This window comes from Typopeltis vanoorti, chromosome 5 (genome assembly GCF_054136105.1).
Source record: "Typopeltis vanoorti isolate ZY-2024b chromosome 5, IOZ_Tvanoo_1.0, whole genome shotgun sequence".
NCBI classification, from domain to species: domain Eukaryota; kingdom Metazoa; phylum Arthropoda; class Arachnida; order Uropygi; family Thelyphonidae; genus Typopeltis; species Typopeltis vanoorti.
In genome coordinates, this window is record NC_143553.1 from 89592181 (window position 1) to 89611019 (window position 18839).

Genomic DNA, 18839 nt, shown 5'->3' on the forward strand with positions numbered 1-18839 from the left:
TAATCTAGGATTTAATGTTTATGAAATTAAGCTTATTAAAGAAAGTTTGATTCTTCGTCTTTCTAATGTGTGATCTTTTTATGCAGAACAACTTCCAGTCGATCACTTGCTATTTGGATCTGTTTGTAAGTGTTACGTCCGAGCTTCAACTCGAATTCAAATTTCTTTACATAAGAACTGTTTGCTACATTTCGCATACTCGTCCAATTATTGGTTATTGGATATCTTGTTCCTCAACCTATAGACTAGTTTGTTTTCAGATTAAATGAAATGTTATTTCACTTAAACATTGAAACAACATTTTAAGATACCAATAGTCGTGCCGAACTGCATATAGACATGCTCAAGGTATCGCACGTAACCCATCATTCAAGGCTAGAATCATTAATCAGTATTTTAACGCATGTAAAGATGACAAACTAAAGCTGAATTCGGATCAGCATTGTTTTGAATATAAACTAAACTGCAAAGAAAACCATTGTACACCTAGTTATCCAAGAACTACAACTCGAATAATAACCAGACTATTTTTAATGAATATACAGTCCTTAGTTTGCATCACAGCTGTTTTTTTTGTTCTCGCTCCAAAGGCCTTGCGTCACCTAAACAAACATCCTGTCAGGTGTATCTATATTCGTACAAGTTCCGGTTGGATTATTAAAGCTAATTGTATAAATCAACTGTTGCTGTCTTAAGGAGTTTAATTTTAACAATACTGAAACTTTATCACCGTTATCTAAGTGGTTGACAATATCTTGAGTCGACTGAAAGTTGCAATGCCGAACTTTATTGAGATAAAGTACTCAAATGCCTCGTTCTGACACGAAATCAGACAAGCCTTTACAATTGAGAAAGCAGATAACGCTCATTGAACTAAGATATATCGCATTTCAAATACTTGGATTTCAATTGAATGATTCGCCCATTGACCTCAATCGCAAAATAATTTTTTATTGCCAGCACAGTATTTGATATTTCTCAAGACAAATTATGATATTGAACTGTTTTTTTTTTAATGATTAAGAATTTTTTGTAAAAAAAATTCAGTTAAACGGGTTTTTTCCTAGCGAAAAACCTGTCTCACTGGATTTTTTTTAAGTCGCGTTCGTGTTATAGCCACCAAGCGAACTAAGTCGGCAGCAGGTAATTTCCACTGCATAACTGAAGTACGAAGTTCTTGCGGTATTCAATTTCTAAACATGAACTTTAGAAATATGAAGGCGGGATACTTTCACAGATGGTTAATATTTTAATCGAATGGTAGTTCATTAATTTTGAAACTAACATTCAGAAATTGTCCTGAATAGCCACTTCCCAATTCATCTGTTTCCTATCTAGAAAACCGAACTAAATGTTAGCCATTAATTTTAATTCTTGCATTTGTCCAGACAGTAATTGACAACATAATCATTTTCCAAATGTTCATTGTTTAAAACTTTAAGCACTTGCAGCGCCACCTAATCGCTACAGTGATCTAACTGCAAACAATCAACACGAGAGTTGATAATGAAGTCTGCTATGAAATAAAAACAAATCTTTCTGAATTCGTGTTTTAGAGCCTTTCATTTGGAGCGATTACGTAAGATCCTATAGGCAAGATAATCATCTGACAAATTACATAACGTTAAGCAGTAATGATTTGGATTTGTTGATTCAGAGTTTAAGTTACGTTTTCATTCGTTTCTTGGCACACCGTGCAAGACGTGACAGATGAAATTCGTGCTAAAACGAAATGCGGTGTGAAATTTGTAACACCCTAGCGTGCGTTACACTCCCAGTGGCCTATAATAGACTGGTAGACGACAAGGTAGTCTGTAATCAGCCTGGATCGATCACCAACTTGCACTAACCGTGAGGCCACATAAGGGGCATATGATCGGTCGCTCTGCTGCCGGCAAAACAGGTTTCCCCTCCATGTGTTTGGCATTTCGGAATCTTTGTGTACTGTTAGGCACCGTCGTGGATCAGGTGAGGAAAGGTTATGGTGGGAAGCGTTTTTGTCTCGAGTCTTGAAGCACCTCGGTTTTCTCTCCCCCCTCCCCTTAGTACACCATTCGAACTCCGAAAAGAAGGTTACGGCTTGTTAAATTCCCAAGTATTTCGATGGAGGTCATCTGCGATTCTTCACGAAATCGCACTAAAGGGAAAGGTGGGTAGAATTGCCGCCCCCTTTTCTATAAGGGACTTAAAAGGTATCCCCGACTGCTTAACAACTCGCGTAATTCTTATTGCGATGTAAAGATTCATTTCTATTCGACCTAGGGCTGTATTTAAAATATTTCACTTTTCCAATACCATTCGAAATCTTGAGTATACTGGGGGGGGGGGTACTTCAGTGAAGATCATATAATACAAGAGAACCACCCAAAGCGATTCGTCCAAGTCCCTAATAGGATAAATTTTAGTTGAAGTATTTTCTCCGTTGTTTTTTAATACTGATTTTATTTGTGGATGAAATTGGAATCCTCAATTATGCATTCTGAGGATCCCAATCTGAATTCATCTTCCAGTCAAAATCCAGCCGTTCTTAAAATCCTAAGTGCTCTTAAATATCCTTGATTACGCCCACGCTACATGGCTTCATCCAAAAGTTACTTGCTCAGATCAAATGAACATTTGGAGTACGTTACTGCATCCCATTTCCTCAAATCGAGTTTTCTGAAGCATTTCTGTATCCTAAAGGAAAAATTACATCGTTGACAGCAATTGTAATTCAATTGACGTCCGACTTCACTTGAATGGCGTGCGTGACTGTTTAAGCTATAAATAGAAAACTCCTCTAGAAGTTAAGTCACGATACCTATTGCAGCTCTAGGCTGTAATTACTGATCAAAGAATGCAACAGAATACCAACTTCACCTGTTGCCATTCGGTTTGTCACCCTGAACTGTTCTGTACAAAGGTTGCATACCTACCGGCAGCAATCAAATACATCATTGGTCTTTATCTTGGCTCCATTTAAAAATTTTCTAATTGTTGGCAAAAGTGTCAGATGGATGTCAAAGAACTGATTCTCTTATGGGCCACAATGACTAATATTTACAGCCAAAATATGGACAATTAGAAGCCGATCCATTAATACTATAGCAGACCATTATCCAGTGTTATTCACTGACCTCAGTAATACGTGTGAGTTGTCTATTAACAGTAACTTCCTGTCAACAACTCGACCATTTTTGAGTGTCTCAAGAATACGTGTTGGAAAAGACAGTGTCTGCTTTAATTATCTTCAAGATTTTTTCTTCTTATTAACTGTAGTCATGCATGACTATTCAGCATCAAAATGTAACAGCCTGACGAACTTGCATCGTAAACATGCAGTTGTCATGCCGGTTTGGTGAATCGATGCGAGACCAGTCGTCGTGGGCAGCGAACTGTTCAAGTCGAAATATTAATCTTTTTTTTATAAAATAAAGATGAAGCAGAAAAAAATTGCCCTCAAGGATGAAAAAGACTTCTATTTTCGTGCATCTTTCGATTTTTTTTTTTAAATGGAATTCCCAGATTGCTTTATCAAACAGTTATGAATGCATATTACCACCGCTTAAACTTAAATCTGGGTTCAAAAGGTATTAACGTAATCTGGATTTAAACGCTAATTATTTCTTGATCGAAATCGTCCTCCAGTCAGCACAAATGCATAACATTCTAGAACTCAGCTTTTACAAAAAAAATCAGTTCTATTATTCACCTAATGGGAAATATCGACTGATTTTTAGCGATCATACACTAGCAATTCAGGGACATTGCCACTACATAAGATTCTGCTGAGCATCAGTCTTGCCGGCAGTTTTATTATTACATGGTAAAGTTCCCAAACAGCTTGAAATGGCTGTGGAGCTTAGCTTGGGTTATCAGATGCGGTGCTAAAAATGCCACGTTTATACCACCATCCGAGATGGAAAAAACAATCTTGCATCATAAAGTTGCAATGATCATTTGGGAAGCGTGACACTTCAACGGTCTCTCCCGAATTCCTATTGCGAAAAAGCAAAATGGAAGAATGCCGTTGTCATGGTAACCTGCGTCTAATTTCTCCACTTATGAAATCCAGTAAGTCGGTTCTGTGGATGATAAAATCGTAATTTTTAAGGCTAATGCGAAGAACTGAACTTGAAAATGAGACTTCTCGCGCACTTATCTCAAGATAAATTTCATTTTTTTTTCCCCCGAAGAAAAAGGAGGGGTGTTTGACAAACTTCTCACACGATCCTCGTGAACTTGAACTTTCTTGCCATTCTTCAAAGGAAGTAAACATACGGAAGCTTTGACTTTCATCCCAGACAGACTCGAGCAATAAACAGTGGACAAAAATACTCCAGAGATAAGAGTTAATGCATTTCTGTCCCAAACCCTGTTATCAAAGCTCCAGTTGGTTCTTCATCCAAAGAACTCTTCCGAATGAAACTATCCCGAACAATTTCGTGTCGTCACGCATTCAGGGCCACGTTTTTCACTAGTGGCATTTACAAAACAGGTTTCAACCCCCCTTAGTTCTTTAGATTGTTGACCGATCGTAGGGAAAAATTACTTCGCTCTGATACGTATTACACCTGGAGTGGTAAAAATACTTTAAAATGTAAAGTGTTTTTATGTAAATTCTTCCTGAAGGAAAAGAAACACCCGCAAGGGAAGGAATTATCGACATCGGCTTCCGTCACAGACTCCCGAGTCGGATGTATACATGAACAGTTGTTCAAGTGATAGGGTGTGGCTACTCCTCGAACGCTTCGGAGAATTTCCTTGGAATTGACATCCCTCGTTTCGCGTCATGCACTTGATTTGGAATGTTTTCAGTCTCGAAGATTTCAAGAGGATACCCAATTGGCCGATTATAACAGCAGTTAAATGAAATTGACTTAATTCCTGATGTTAGCTTTTAGCTCTGTGAAAATCCGCCTGGTGACACACTTTGAAACTACAAAATACTCATGTGCTAGTTATTGGTAAGCTTACTAACCTTTTCACTGAATTACCTGTAACAAGAGTGACAGTTTCCTGTGCGCTGATGAAACTTCCTGTGAAATTGTACTAGTGTCGACATCGTTTCATTTCCTGCGTTCATTTTAATTTCTGCGAATACAAGCGGCTCTAATTTCAACGGGCGGAGACAACGAACTAAATTTCTGTGGCTTTTACTTTTCTATGATGGGAACGTGTCACAAAATCTAACGAATTTCCGGTTAAACGTCAACCGATTCAGAAATTGAGTACAGAATCGTTAGCGATCTTTGTATTTAGGGTAACGAACTTACTGACGAATTAACTTAATCCGAATTCCTACAATTTCAGAAGCATTCGCTGCTGAAAACTTTGTAGGATGCTCTTATCAACAGACCATCTCATGAATATTTATTGCATTCATGAAATATAAGTTCCTTGTACGCAGAAACTGTTACAAGGTCTTGAAGATCATATATCAGCTATTGTAAGCTTACCTATATTGTGTTTTGGGGACAATAGGGGTTTCTAAGACCATGATTACTCGGGTCGTTTGAAGATTTTCATCTCAAGGATTCCTACTTACCTGATGGAGGAAAGATGTCCGTTTCGGTAAAATAACGAATATTTATCAATTTTATTTCGTAGCAATCTTGGTTGAATGAACATTGAATTAGCCCTAAGTAATGATTGTTCCAATTGATCTATTCGTAATTAGAATGGGCTTCTTAACAGGTAGGGATAGTGTAAACCTTATTTAGCCTTCAAATGAGTCGGATACTAGTTCACTGCAAAAAAACAATCAGTTCCCGAGGGTGTTAGTCCATTTAATTGATCAACTTATGTCATATGACATTGTTTCAATGCTCATGTTATTCCTTAAGCATGATCTCATTTACTGTAATTTGAAAAGTTGTTCCTATGGCATTCGAATACATGCTTTTCATTCGAAGAAAAAAAAAAATCTTGTCTAAATTTTTCCATTCAATATTGGAATCAGCTAATTAGCGCCTTTGCTGCTTCCTGGTTGTAATGTCCACAAACCAGGCTAACGAACCACCATTTCCTGTGTTGGTGGACTCGTCCCCCACTATATTGGACGTCATGAGACGTTACCAATGACAAGCCTTCTTATTAATTGAAGACAACCAAAAGTTGATCATCCTTATTTTTTTTCTTTTTTTTTTGCAGCCGGAAGTATCATAACAGACTTCTACAATTGCGTGACTTGATAGCTCGACTTCTGTGCTACAACTTGATTACACCCAAAATCACTTTCCTCCCCTTGCATAACTTAAGCTATTAAAACATCGGTGTTCAAATTACAAACGTGGACTGTACGTGACATGCAAATTGACGCTGAGACCTGTGGCAGACGCTAATATTGATTAGCAACTATAAGACTAGTGGCTCCCTCTAGTACTATAAAATTCCCATATGCAGGACATCAAAAACGGAAGTTCGTGGAACTAAATAGAGTATACGGAAACTGAACTGTCCTCATACCAAATACCTCGTTTTTTTCTCTTCTGGGTCACACTTGAAGGTACAAATTCCCTAGATTCCAGAAATAGTTCAAATACTTTATAGTTCAAAAAAGCTTTAGTATGAATGTCATCTTCGTTGCCTACGGCTAAGGAATAAGTTAGTCGAGTTTCATGTTCTGTTTGTTCTGGTTTCTATTGTAGGTTCGGTTCACAGGGGGCATTTCCCTATCTGGCCTTCTAACCTCGGGATTGTCTGCTGTAGTAGACTACCTGTGAAGTAAAGGGCGATTAAAAACTATAAACCCATAAAACGTCTTAAACACCCAAGGCATCTTTTTTAAGAGACCGTTGACCTTCGTGGCTAAGTTTCACGACTTCCAAGATAAGATTTTATTTCTAGAATGCCGAAGAGATAATGGATTGAAAGTTACAGGATACGACATTATCTGTTACCTCTTCAGATTATCAAATCGGAAATATTAAGCCACGGTAAACGCACGTGGAGCAACTCCTTTAGTTCTGTTGGAGCAATTTGAAGTAGAATCAAATAACCATTTTCTGGTTCAGTTAACTCTAATGGTATCTTCCCCTTGAAGAGTGATTGCTGTAAGTTATTCAAGGTGTGGTGTTTCCTTTTTCGCTTCTATTTTTGATATGGCAAAAGAGAAGCAATTTCGATACAATTGCTCAAAAATAATCAGGAATGCTATCTTTTTATAATGAAACAACTTACAATACCTATTTGTGCACTGTAAACTTGCCCACCATCCTAATGAATGTTTTTGAAAATTACTAACGCATGGCTTGAAAGATTTATCGTAACTCAACTACAAATATTTTGTATAGCGGAATTAGGACTTGCTTAATCGGGAATTTTTTAGTTTGTTTTCCTGTATTACAGGATACATCAATAATCCTGTCTTTCAACATCGAAAATTGTATCCAGTATGTGTTTTTTGAATAGTATGTTTATTCGTTTTTCCTATTAAACAGAATTACTTTTATCCATCGCAACTGTAGCATTGCCCCCATCAATACATTGGATCCACTCAATCCAGGATGTATTTCGGTTCTACAATTCCTGGAGTGGTAAAGACCGCTCTGTAGCATTATGCAAAGACAAGATTCAAATTTCTTTAATCCTTTAGTTAGCAGATTTGGTGATAATCATGGCAGTTATTCAGACAAGTGGAAAAATTTTTGGCTATCGAAAAGTGATACTGACAGGCTGGCCTTGGACGACAACAAATTAGCTTCACGTAATAGCTCGTATTAAATTTAAGACTAAATTACAAAGTTAAATTCTCTTAAAATAGACTTGTCTAAACTAATGGTAGCATTTTTTTTCTATGGGTTAGCACTCGTATATCCTATTGCAGTGCTCTGACATGGGTGGGGGAGGCCGATTGGAAGATGGATACTCCTCTGCAGATATCCCAATATTGCCCAGATTACGTCATCCAGTTCCACCTTCATGCAAACAAAAGCTTTTAAATACTATACAGTGTTGCAGGTCAACTACCCCCACGTTCGCGGACACACCCTTGTCAGACTTTAATTTTTCGTTCCTAGTCCCTCAAAAAAACCAAACGCTTCTGTGAAGTAAAGACTCTCCCCTCCTTGATCTTTTGCCTCTTTATTTTGTGGAACAGTCGTGAGCAAGATGGGTGGTGTGTGGTTGGACGAGTTTTGTCGGTCGCTTCCATCGTCCGCCCTGTTGCCTCACGAGCAGTCAGGTATGTCGAGACGCTAGATCGGCACGCGGCATGACGCACCGGCTGGGTCAAGTTCAGCAACGATGCACGACGCCTGACAGCTGTAGTTTCGGTGGAAGTTGAGGGGGGGAAAGAGGGATGTAAAAGCTAATTCGGTACGAAACCATCCTCGGTAGGGACCGCTGCCAGCCACCGTCTAAGAACTAAAGCTTCCTCGTTTGATTGGCAAAATTTAGCTATTAGGGGCGTTACTGTGGAATCAGGACACACAGCAACAAAATTGAGTCTTGATTACGAGTCTTAAAAACCTGAATCGAAATTTGGGTTTAAGGGCAGCCATTAGGACAACGAACATCTGGAAGACCGGAGTCCCAATTGCTTTAAGCACCTGCATTACCCACTATTTCCTCAATCCATTTTACATTATGAAGGATTTTTGTACCACTGACCAAGATCCACTCTTGGATAATGAAGGCAATCTTGATAAATACGACGGTGTTTTACTAAGTTTCAGTACTCTCGTATGGAGTATCTTGAATTCCGACGCCCACCTGCCTTTCATAACTTCAAGCCAAGACTAAATTAAGCCTAACAGTCTCTCATTGTACAGTACTTTATTACTATAACACAATCGTTGCTACATAGATTCCATTTCGAATCTAAATTCCACGTTTCAATACCATCTTATAGCAAGAGGCGTACACTTCGCTATTTTAAGTGAACATCAACTTGTTTTCTGACAATGCAAATATCTTAACATAATTTTCCTTCCATCAACGTAGCAAAATTATTCCTTCATATCTGCATGTAAATAACCTGTGAGTTTCAGTATCAGGGGATATTTATCTCCGTAGCCTGCCTAACATCGGAACAACTCCTACATTGACTATTCATTAGTGTGTGCCGGCGGTTAGGGACACTGCCCTAACTTCTTTAAGATCATTTGTTAGTGCGACCCGACCCTGCCAACAGTTGATTGTATGTTCTTAGAATACTAATAAGGTTCCGAGAAATCTCCAGTCTGATAGCAGCTGTACGTGGGTGTCTAGAGCAACGGATGTTCAACTTTGCCTCGCGGAGTTTTAACCAGTCACGTGGCTTTTCTTTTTTTTGTAAACTTGGATAAGGTATAACGGATCGTGTGGATCTTGAGTCCGATTTTGAGATTTTTCTATTTGTTATAGTCAACATGTGATTTAACAGTGTTGGCCAGCGTCATTGTTTTAAAATAGCTTGACATTTTTTTAACTATTTCTCAACAGGGTCCTAAAACCTCCAGGTGGTGAATGCAGTGATATTTTTGGCCAAGGTTCGGTCATAGGAAGTCCTCAGGAGCAAACTCCTCGTCGCGTTAAGAATTACATGCAGTCAACAATCTTTAGCCCAGATTCTGTGGATGGATCTCCCACAAATGGTCATGCAACTCCAAGAAAATCGGATGATACCCAGAGTAGACTATTCGGACCTCCAGTTGATTCTGAAACTCCCAAAAAAGTGGTCGATCGCTTGAAATCGAATATTTTTTCACCCGATGACTCTCCACGAACAGGCAGCGCCAACTCAGGTAATAAAAAAATATAAATTTTGTTTTCATTTCAGCACAAACGAATATTAACAATTCATGGTCTGTTTCACTTAAGTAATTCCAAGGAAACGGAGCAATATGTTGCATTTCTTATTACTATTTTGGAGAATTGAATTCATTATCTAAATCAAAGATCTGATAGTTGCTTGTAATAGAAGTTTGTCATGCAAGGATTTCTCCACGCTATTTTTTTTTATGGCTGACGTTCGTCAACTTATCAGTTATGTTGAGCGTGCAGAGTGGTAACACTTCATTGCTAATGGCACTTCCCGAAGCAAGCGATAAACCCAGATGTTCACTAGCCTTCGGACATCACCAATTCTATTTATTCTATCAGGAAGTTGAAATTTTTAACTCTTCTTATAAATTCTTCTTATAAATGCCGAGTTACTACCGGACAATGTCCAAGCACAACTTATACTAGCGATCCCACCTTTTTAATTCATCTAGTTGAGTCTCGTACAGAACTTTTCTGTCACGAAAACAAACCAGCCGTAGAATGCACAGGACATTCTCTTCAGTCTGTTGCTTTTGCGTGTTCCTTAAACAATTTTAGTGCTCGGCCTATAAAGCCAGTTTCTTAAACATGAATTATTAACCTAATAAAGCAGCACGTGTTAGTGAATCATTTAGGAAAGATTTTTGCTTGAGGCCGACTTAGGATCGTTTTTCCCTAAATCACTTTCAGATGCTAATCGTCTGATAAATAGGAGATACTTTGAACGGTGGGTTCAACAATTAGCTAAAGAGTCGTTTGTGTTCCAATCACTCTTGCAGAACATTATCCATACAACCGGACTCGCTTCTCTACCCATAAACTATTTTAAACCGCACTTAACAGTGAACAGACTGATGTCAATGTCTGGAGTTTTTGTTTTCTGAGCTCAACGAACCAACTTGTCTTCATTTATAGACTGAAGCAATTTTAGTGTTTAAATTGCTTTAGTCTTTCGCAATCCTATTTCATTTTTGCGAATGCTCATGCCGATTTGTGGTTAAATTTGATTTATCTAGAACTTGATTTTAGTTTTGATAAATGGTAATAGACATGCTTTCCTGAATACTGCTTTGTGGAATTCAGATGGTTGGTTTTTCGCCATACAACTAAACAATTTAACTTAAGTAGAAAAACCTGTTGACGTTCTTGAAGGACTTCAGTTGGTCAAAGCATCAGTTCTGTTTTTGGATTAGCGATATCAGGGAACCATTGAAAAACCAAATTGTTCTGGATACTGCTTCACAGAACAGTTCATCCTGAAAACGGAAATGAGTGACAGGATCAATTACTACTTTTTTATGCTTAAGGCGAAGAAATTACTGTCTCCTGTCTACTCTTATTTAGATGCGAGGAATCGTATCTTCTCCCTTAATTTTCTTAAGCAGGTTTCTTTTCTGGAGAAATAACATTATGTATGACCTAAACATATTTCTGGATTTGCCAAATCTTTCCTTCATTCAGTTAAATTTTGTCTAACTAAATGCCCTCTAAAAACAAAGTTTGTGTTTAAAGCATTTCTGCTCTTTATACTACTTTGGAGAATAATTCTTAGGGCCACATGCATACTTCCAGAGCATTATCGTAATGGAGAATTGACTACTGGGAAAAAATTGCTTTATGCAGATTATTCTGACGTTTTCAGAATGTTTACATGAACTCGCAATTGAGTGTCCTGCAATGTGTGGAGTTGCACTTCTCAAATTATCTTAAGTGACGATTCAGCATTTTCAAGCTTGATATGCTTTGAGTGAATTAAACGTATGAACCTCAACGCTTGAAAGTTTAGAGGGGCTGTCATCTGAGCATTCGAATCTGGAATTAAGATCGTTCACATTAACCAACAAGGTACATTGTTTTGGTTGCGAAACAAAAGATTAGAAAAAAGAACCTCCAATAATTGAGGTATGAACACATAAGAGAGTAGATTGCAATGGTTTTATTGTTTTTGAATTTTAAAAACTGCTGTACCGAAGAATCCCGTTCTGTTACGGTTTCTCTCATTTATTAGCTCGCACTGAACTCGAGTGCTTCATCTAAAGAGAAATAAGATACATTTTGCTCTTTCTCATGGATGAAAAGAAAAACCTATGGTTTCATAAGTTATAACGAACTTATCAGTACGCTTCCTTTACGTTTTGAAGTCGTACAAGTATCTTTCCGACGAACTTGCAGCGTTCGTGCAAGATCTAAATCTTTGACAGTGAGGATTTAAACTTCCTTCCTCTTTAGAATTTTTTTCTGTTACGTAACTACACTTCAAGTAAATGAGTGCATCTTTAATATAAATGGACTTTCCAGTATTCACAAATGATTTCCATACCAAGTCTATTCGGAAGAATTTCTAGTAACTCGGAGATTATTTTCCTATTGAAAGAGCGCGCACACATACATCATCCACACTGGTAAGTCATTCAATCACTACAGTTTCGAGCAAATCAGAGATCCTTCTAGAGGTGTAACTTAAACATTTTCTCATTTCATCAAAGGTGCTCGTTTAAAACTAGAATAACTTAGCGTGCTTTGTAGACTATTGAAGCTCGAGACAATATATTGACCAGAACGATAGGTGCTACTAAAATTAATGCAAGAATAAATGTTAAATTATCCCATGACGCGCTTAAATAGTTGAAGCTGATCTCGAAATTTTGATATTCCAAATTATGAAAGCGCTAACATCCCACTAAATGTGTAGCTTTGAAAATTTTCGATTTTTTCCAACTAATTTAAATATCAAGATGACTCGGATTGAATGAGTGCGTGGACATCTTGTAGATTCACAACAGATCGCATCTCAAATCTGAATCATTTAAATGTTAATTTTTCAACAGGTCCTGAGGATGTCGGACGCTCACTCCAATATTTTAATAAGGATTTCAATAAGCTAAACAGTACTTACGTCACACCACCATTTATGGTGATTAAATTACTTTTTTAGTTAAATCCGTTTGTTCAGTTATTGAATGGACAATGTGCGGGCATTTATCGAATAGACATCGCAGATTAAGACGGCCACATGCTGAAATTCAATGGAAACCACCTTAATCTGAAGATGTCTTAAAGATGTCTTCTCAATGTGCAACTTGCACATTTTGTCCAAGATTCTATACTAAACGATTATACCTTTCTTAACATTATAGCTGCTAATGACATTTCTAGCGTAATACTGGCAGAAACTGAAGATAACTGGAACACTATTGTTCCTTATCTGGAGCAGTGACCACTGCCGATCTAAATACCCTTAGCAAAATTCTATTTTGCTTTTACCGCATTGACAAATTACGGTATAATTAAATGTACCGCATCCTTCGTTCCCACGAATATGCGCTGCAGCAATCTACAGTCGATCCCTCAATGCGACAAACGGGAATATGTCGTGCAACCAAATCAAAAGTTAATTTTTAACTTTTGTTACCAGGTAAGTATAGACTAAAGAAATCTTTGAAGTGTATGACACATTGCCTGCTACCAAAGCACCAAACTATTCCTCGACAACGCTAAGTTTTATCTAAATGGTATCTCGTTCTTGCTGTCGGCAGGTCAACGACCCGATGCTATAGATCTCGCCGTGGTTGGAAAACTTGCAGACAGTTTATACGTTAGTTGCCGACAAAGGCTTCATTTTTATACATCTACTGCAAACTTTTGACTGAACTAGTATTAATGGTCTTCTGAACTTGCATATAAAAATAGACTATTTTTGTAACAATTAAAAGTTTAAAATGCAATTAAGCTAATTGTTTAAAATGCAGTCTCTAGTTTGCATGAAATTATACTACTGCATTCATACACTAACAGCAGACGAACATGACGTCATCTTCCCAGATCGATAAACAAAGTTTGTAAGGCTTCAGAGACCACTGCAATGACAGATTCCAGTTTTGCTTAGCTACTGTTACAGCTACCAAATGGGTGCTGTCAAGATTAAAAAAAAGCATTTCTACTACGGCTATTGATAATTTATCTTGTATAGTGAACTTTAATTCTTTGAAAGTGATTAACTACACGACAGTTCGAAAGGAACTCGATGCGGTTTTAAATCCGTTTTGGCAAGTCAGTTTCAAATTGTGCTTAAATGTTTTTAATCGTTTAATTATTGCAATTACGTGCATGCTTTTAAAAAAAAAAACTAGCTGCTTTATATTAACACTAATACATGATTATCAAGCCAGCTTTTCTAACAAGCATGCCACTGCCTCTATTACAGCTCGCCGTAACCCCATAACAGGAGAAATGTGCCAGCAGCGCTTGAAAGCTAACGGCCACACAAACGGAACAGGTAGGTAGTGCTGACATCTACCGGCAAAATTAAAATATTATAAATTGAATTGAAAGATATCCTATCGGCTGCTTCTTAATTGTTTTTATTTCATGTTATTGATTATGAAATGGAAACAATTGCCTGGCTTTTTTTTCTTTTTTACTTTGTCTCATGTGTTTTAACTCGAATGCTACTAAACCTAGTGGCTGAAAATAATTATATCAAAATATTCATTTTGTTATCGCAATGTATAGATGGTCTGACAGCGTATCGATTTCCTGTCTCGGACAGACTTATTCGAAAGTAATATTATAGTAATAACATGAACAAGTATATTTCAGCAATTGATTTTTTTTTTACTTGGTCCACGATTTTGAAATATTTAGTGATTTTTGTAAGAAGCCTTTCTATGATATTTAACACGCTTTTATCTTAATTTTGGCCTCGCAATTTCAGGAGTGAAATACTTCATAGATACATTCCATTATTTCAAAATTCAAATAGCTGTTATATAGAAATATCGGCATAAAATTTTTTCCCCACAGCATTTAATTCAATGAGATGAACCGTACAAGACGTTCCAGAATGATTGATTCGCTCTCGTTAAGAGTACGGTTTTGATATCAACAGAAGCAAGAAACTGAGACAAAGAAAATGAAGGCGGTGACCCAAGCTATCTACTGTCTAGACAATGGTTGAAGAGCCTCAGGGATAAAGTTAACTAATGGAATATAAATGAAGCAGGTTATCCTCGATGAAACCTTGCCAGATAACGGTCAGGAGTGATTAGATAATAGTAAGATGCACTCGATTTTGAAAGAATTCAGGGAAAAAAAAAAGAGGTAAATTATGAAAGTTGTCAGAATTTTATCTGACTGAAGATATCGATGGAATCTTGCTACATGATTCGCGTGAACGATCACCAGGAAGTGATAAATAAAATAATTACTATTAAACTAAGGAAATGAGAAATCTCTTCGAGTGTAATCGATGAGGTGAGACGCGAATATGAAAAGTGAGTACGGGTTTGGGAAGAGCCAAAATTTGTTTCAAGACTTAGGATCGCAGAGATTTTAGGTTGACGTGTTTACATTTTTGAACCAAATGTTTTCCCCGTTATGGTAGTATAATGTTCCCCCCCCCTAAGAGATTACCATCTGGTATCCACTAAAATGGATGGTATGCTGATTTATCACTTATTTCAAATTTTATTTTGCATTTTTATTACTAATAAAATTAGTTTGAATGTCTGATTGGCAGTTAGAGCAGATACACTAACGGGTTGCGAGTTTGAATTCTGCCATGGGCACTGATCTTTGTAAGATGTACTTTATCGGTCGATGTGGGCATCCCCATGCTTGCCGGATGCCCTAAAGTGGCTCTTCATGTTTGGTCTTTAGAGCTGGGTTTCCAAACTAATTAAACTATAAAAATCCTTTGTTATCCAAGGTACTAGTATATTGAGGACTGTAAACTTGGAGATATTAACTTTAATAATACAGCTTACGTGATGTGAAAAGACTTAACTCATTCTGTGTATGAGTACTTTTGTGCTCCAAATAGGTTTTCAATTCTTAATATTACGTTTGTTTCACTGATAGAACGATCATGATAAACCAGTAATAGTTTTTTAGAAACTTTAAATTGCAACCTGCTTGTATGGGAAGCGATGTTTTAACGCATATGCGTAGGCATCAAAACGATGTATGGGATAACATTGTTAATAATTCGTTAGCTGTCGTTTTGAAGAATTGACTGCCTTAAATATTGTGTACGTGTAATAGTGAAAGTTATTAGGAAACTTAACTCATGACTAATACTCGCTGAATTATTAAGTTAAATTTACACTAAAGAATCCCCAGCAGAAGTATCAATTATCTGTTTAAGCAATTAAGTTACTTTAACCGGTTAAACGCCCACTTCAACAGGTGTGTACAATATTGGTCAAGGCAAAACAAACTTGTAAATGCCATATCTGTATATGGAAGATCCTTTTCGAGGTGAAGGTCGAGTCGCCTACTACTGATAACATATCATCCTGATGAATTCTGGGATAGCAGGTGGAGATCAAAACAAAGTACCGATAAACAGGTGTGTACAATGTTAAAAATAAATCGCGCCAACACCCACGATCGTAAGTTGAGTATAGATGACAGTACCACCTGTCGTTAAAATCTGTTACTATCGAACCCGCGCGTTCCGATTTTCGTCTTTAACGAGGGGATAGGACAAATCAAAAGTTAGCTTACGCTGACTTGACCGTTTGTCCTTGTGCGTGAAGTCAGTAAAGGGGGGGAAGGTTATAATGGCCGAACTAACAAAGAAGCCATTCCCGCTCCTTGCCAAATAGCAACCTTGTTTACAATCGTTTCACTTCATATCCGCGGAGGTCAAGGCTGTGTATTTAATTGGACCGAGTGTTGCAATCAACACAATACCTCGTTTGGGCCCTTTTGTATCCGTCGTCACCTTTTCTTCCGTCGGCAAAAGGTGTAGATTAAAAATCCGGCCAACGCCAAACTCTTCATTATTTCTCTGAACGGTAAAGTGTATTGCCTCCCCCAAACGATGTCCTTGAAAAAGTGTTCGGCCGCTAATGTCGGCGTTGTAAGCTAAATAACCTTGGCTGGCGGTTCTTCATGTAGGATCGCAGGTTACATTTCTAGAAACGAATTTCCTGTTGAAGTATAAATTAGTTGTCTGCTACGTTGCCCTCCCATCCCCTTTAGATATCCCTCGTGTCAGCTTTACAAAAAACAGATGTAGCGTGATCATAGACACGCCATCTTTTAGTGTCTACAATTATTAACCATTAAGATGGTTAATGTTGCAGTACGTAGAGAATATTTAACGCCAATTTTCCTAGAAAATCTTAATGATTCCTATTGTTATTAGATTCTTAGTTTTCACGTTTGATAACTTTATTTTTTTCCCTTTCAGACTCTTCAATTGGCAATGGTGAAACACCCGATGGTTGCCGTAATCGTTCAAGAAATCCACCTGGTGGTAAATGCTCCGGTATCTTTTAATTTTGGTCTAGATGGCGCCACCTTCCAAGTTTGGCCTTAGTCTTGTCTTCCACAATGTAACGCTCTTCTGATGTCTTTATAATTTTTTTTTCCCTACAAATATTTGGTTAATGTCAATTTTGCTATTTTTTTTTTTTGTGTGTAGCTTAACTGTATATAAACACTTCGGTTCCTTTGTTATATAAAGTCAGATAGCGGTGGAAGCTGAATGTGTATACCAGCACTGTAGCTAGTGTGTGCTAAGTTATTTACCCTGCTATAGCCTCAACTCTTACATGATGAACAGAAGATATTTAGTTCCTAAGCCACAGCTGTCGACTCCCGCTGTCCAGATATGGTAGAGGCTGTAATGAAGTTGTCCAATTTCTAGAACAACACAGAAATATGTAAAAGTTTGTATTTGAAAGCGTGTTTTTTAATATACTCGTATTAGAATTTAATAAATAAAATATGAAAAATGTATTGTTTCATGGCTGTCTTTCCAAGATGTGGTTGCCATTACTTTTCTTAGTGAAAAAATGTAAATACATCCTATTTTCACCAGCACAAAGCATACGTAAAAGTATGAGTAGGAAGATTTAGAACTTATGGTAAATCTAGTTTGAGTAGATCGCATTGACTTAAAACATACTTCTCAGAAACATTTCCAATATTTTTCATTTGAGAAATGGCACAAATTTATCATAAATATAAGTGACTTAATTTGATCAGTGTGCCTAATTTGTCTTCATACTATTCACAATACTTGTCGAGATATTGCTGATTGATCAAGTATGCTTAGCTTATCAAGTCTATACCTTTTTTTATTTATTACTAAGAAGCGATAAATCCTATCTTAATTCAATGCGCAGTACAACTAAACCATGACCTTATAAGAATAGTTCAACTGCTCTTCAATAAGAGAAATAAAAGAATGATTCAGAAAAAGGTTCAGTGATATCAACACAATTACTACTCATTGATTTGATTTTGGGTATACCTCAAATTAGATAAGGTATCTGTTAGAATGCCTCCAATAATTGGGGATGTTTTATCCAACAGATCTATGGAAGAAATTTAAAGTTTCTAGTGTTACATGAGCAGATTTCTAATGTTAGTTCACCAAGATAAGTGGTTGAGACAGTTGTAGGTGTCCTCCTGCGATGAGTCTTTGGACTTCTTGGAGGTATCAGGAATAATAATAAGACGGTGCGCATTTCAGATCACTTAATGTAATGCGAGACTTTTATGCAGTTCACAGGATTTTTTTAGACATTGTGTAGTAAAATCAGGCTTGAAGGTAAGTTAACTAGCCTCACACAGAAGTGAAAAGGTTTCCCCTCCACAAACCAGCCACACAACGCATGCAATTAACTAATTAGCCTCGCTTTTAGTTGTCTCATCTAATTGCAAACAAGGCAAATCACATGAAATAAACTAACAGACTGCACTTCATTTTAGGTAGGAGGCGGTGACATACAGTATTCAGTTGCGATTGGTCTGATGTGATCTCGATTTTTTCTAACGTCTTCTGTAAGCAGATTCACATCTATATTATAGGCTTACGTCTGTGTGCGAGACGATTTTTGTACTGTGGGTTGGCTAAGGAGTAGATAATACTGAAACTTCTAGATCCCAAACTATTTTAACTACTTTAGGTTTTCAATAAGCATGATGGTGAGTGCAGTTCTGCAGTGGAAGACAAATTGTCACCTGAAACTAATCTTTGATCAAACTTCGTAACGGAAGTCTTGAAGTTAAATGGAATTTTATTAGTGGTTTAAATCAAATCCTTCACAGGACAGTGAGTAATGAAAAAGTTATAATCTAACTAGGGACATTTTAAT

General features: G+C 37.2%; 1 protein-coding gene across 4 annotated transcripts in view; it reads left to right on the forward strand.

Moving 5' to 3' along the window:
• The window catches only part of LOC150106637 (microtubule-associated protein Jupiter-like), a 97366-nt gene extending 79893 nt beyond the window's left edge, over positions 1-17473 (forward strand). For 3 of the 4 annotated variants that reach the window (XM_090393236.1, XM_090393235.1, XM_090393234.1), the window contains exons 2-4: positions 9406-9707; positions 13931-14002; positions 16925-17473. In XM_090393236.1, coding sequence (XP_090249362.1) covers positions 9406-9707; positions 13931-14002; positions 16925-17013 — 463 coding nt within the window. In that variant the 3' untranslated portion in view covers positions 17014-17473. The remainder of the gene's footprint in view (positions 1-9405; positions 9708-13930; positions 14003-16924) is intronic. The other variant, XM_090393237.1, reaches the window with a different exon arrangement.
• The last annotated feature ends 1366 nt before the right edge of the window (positions 17474-18839 follow it).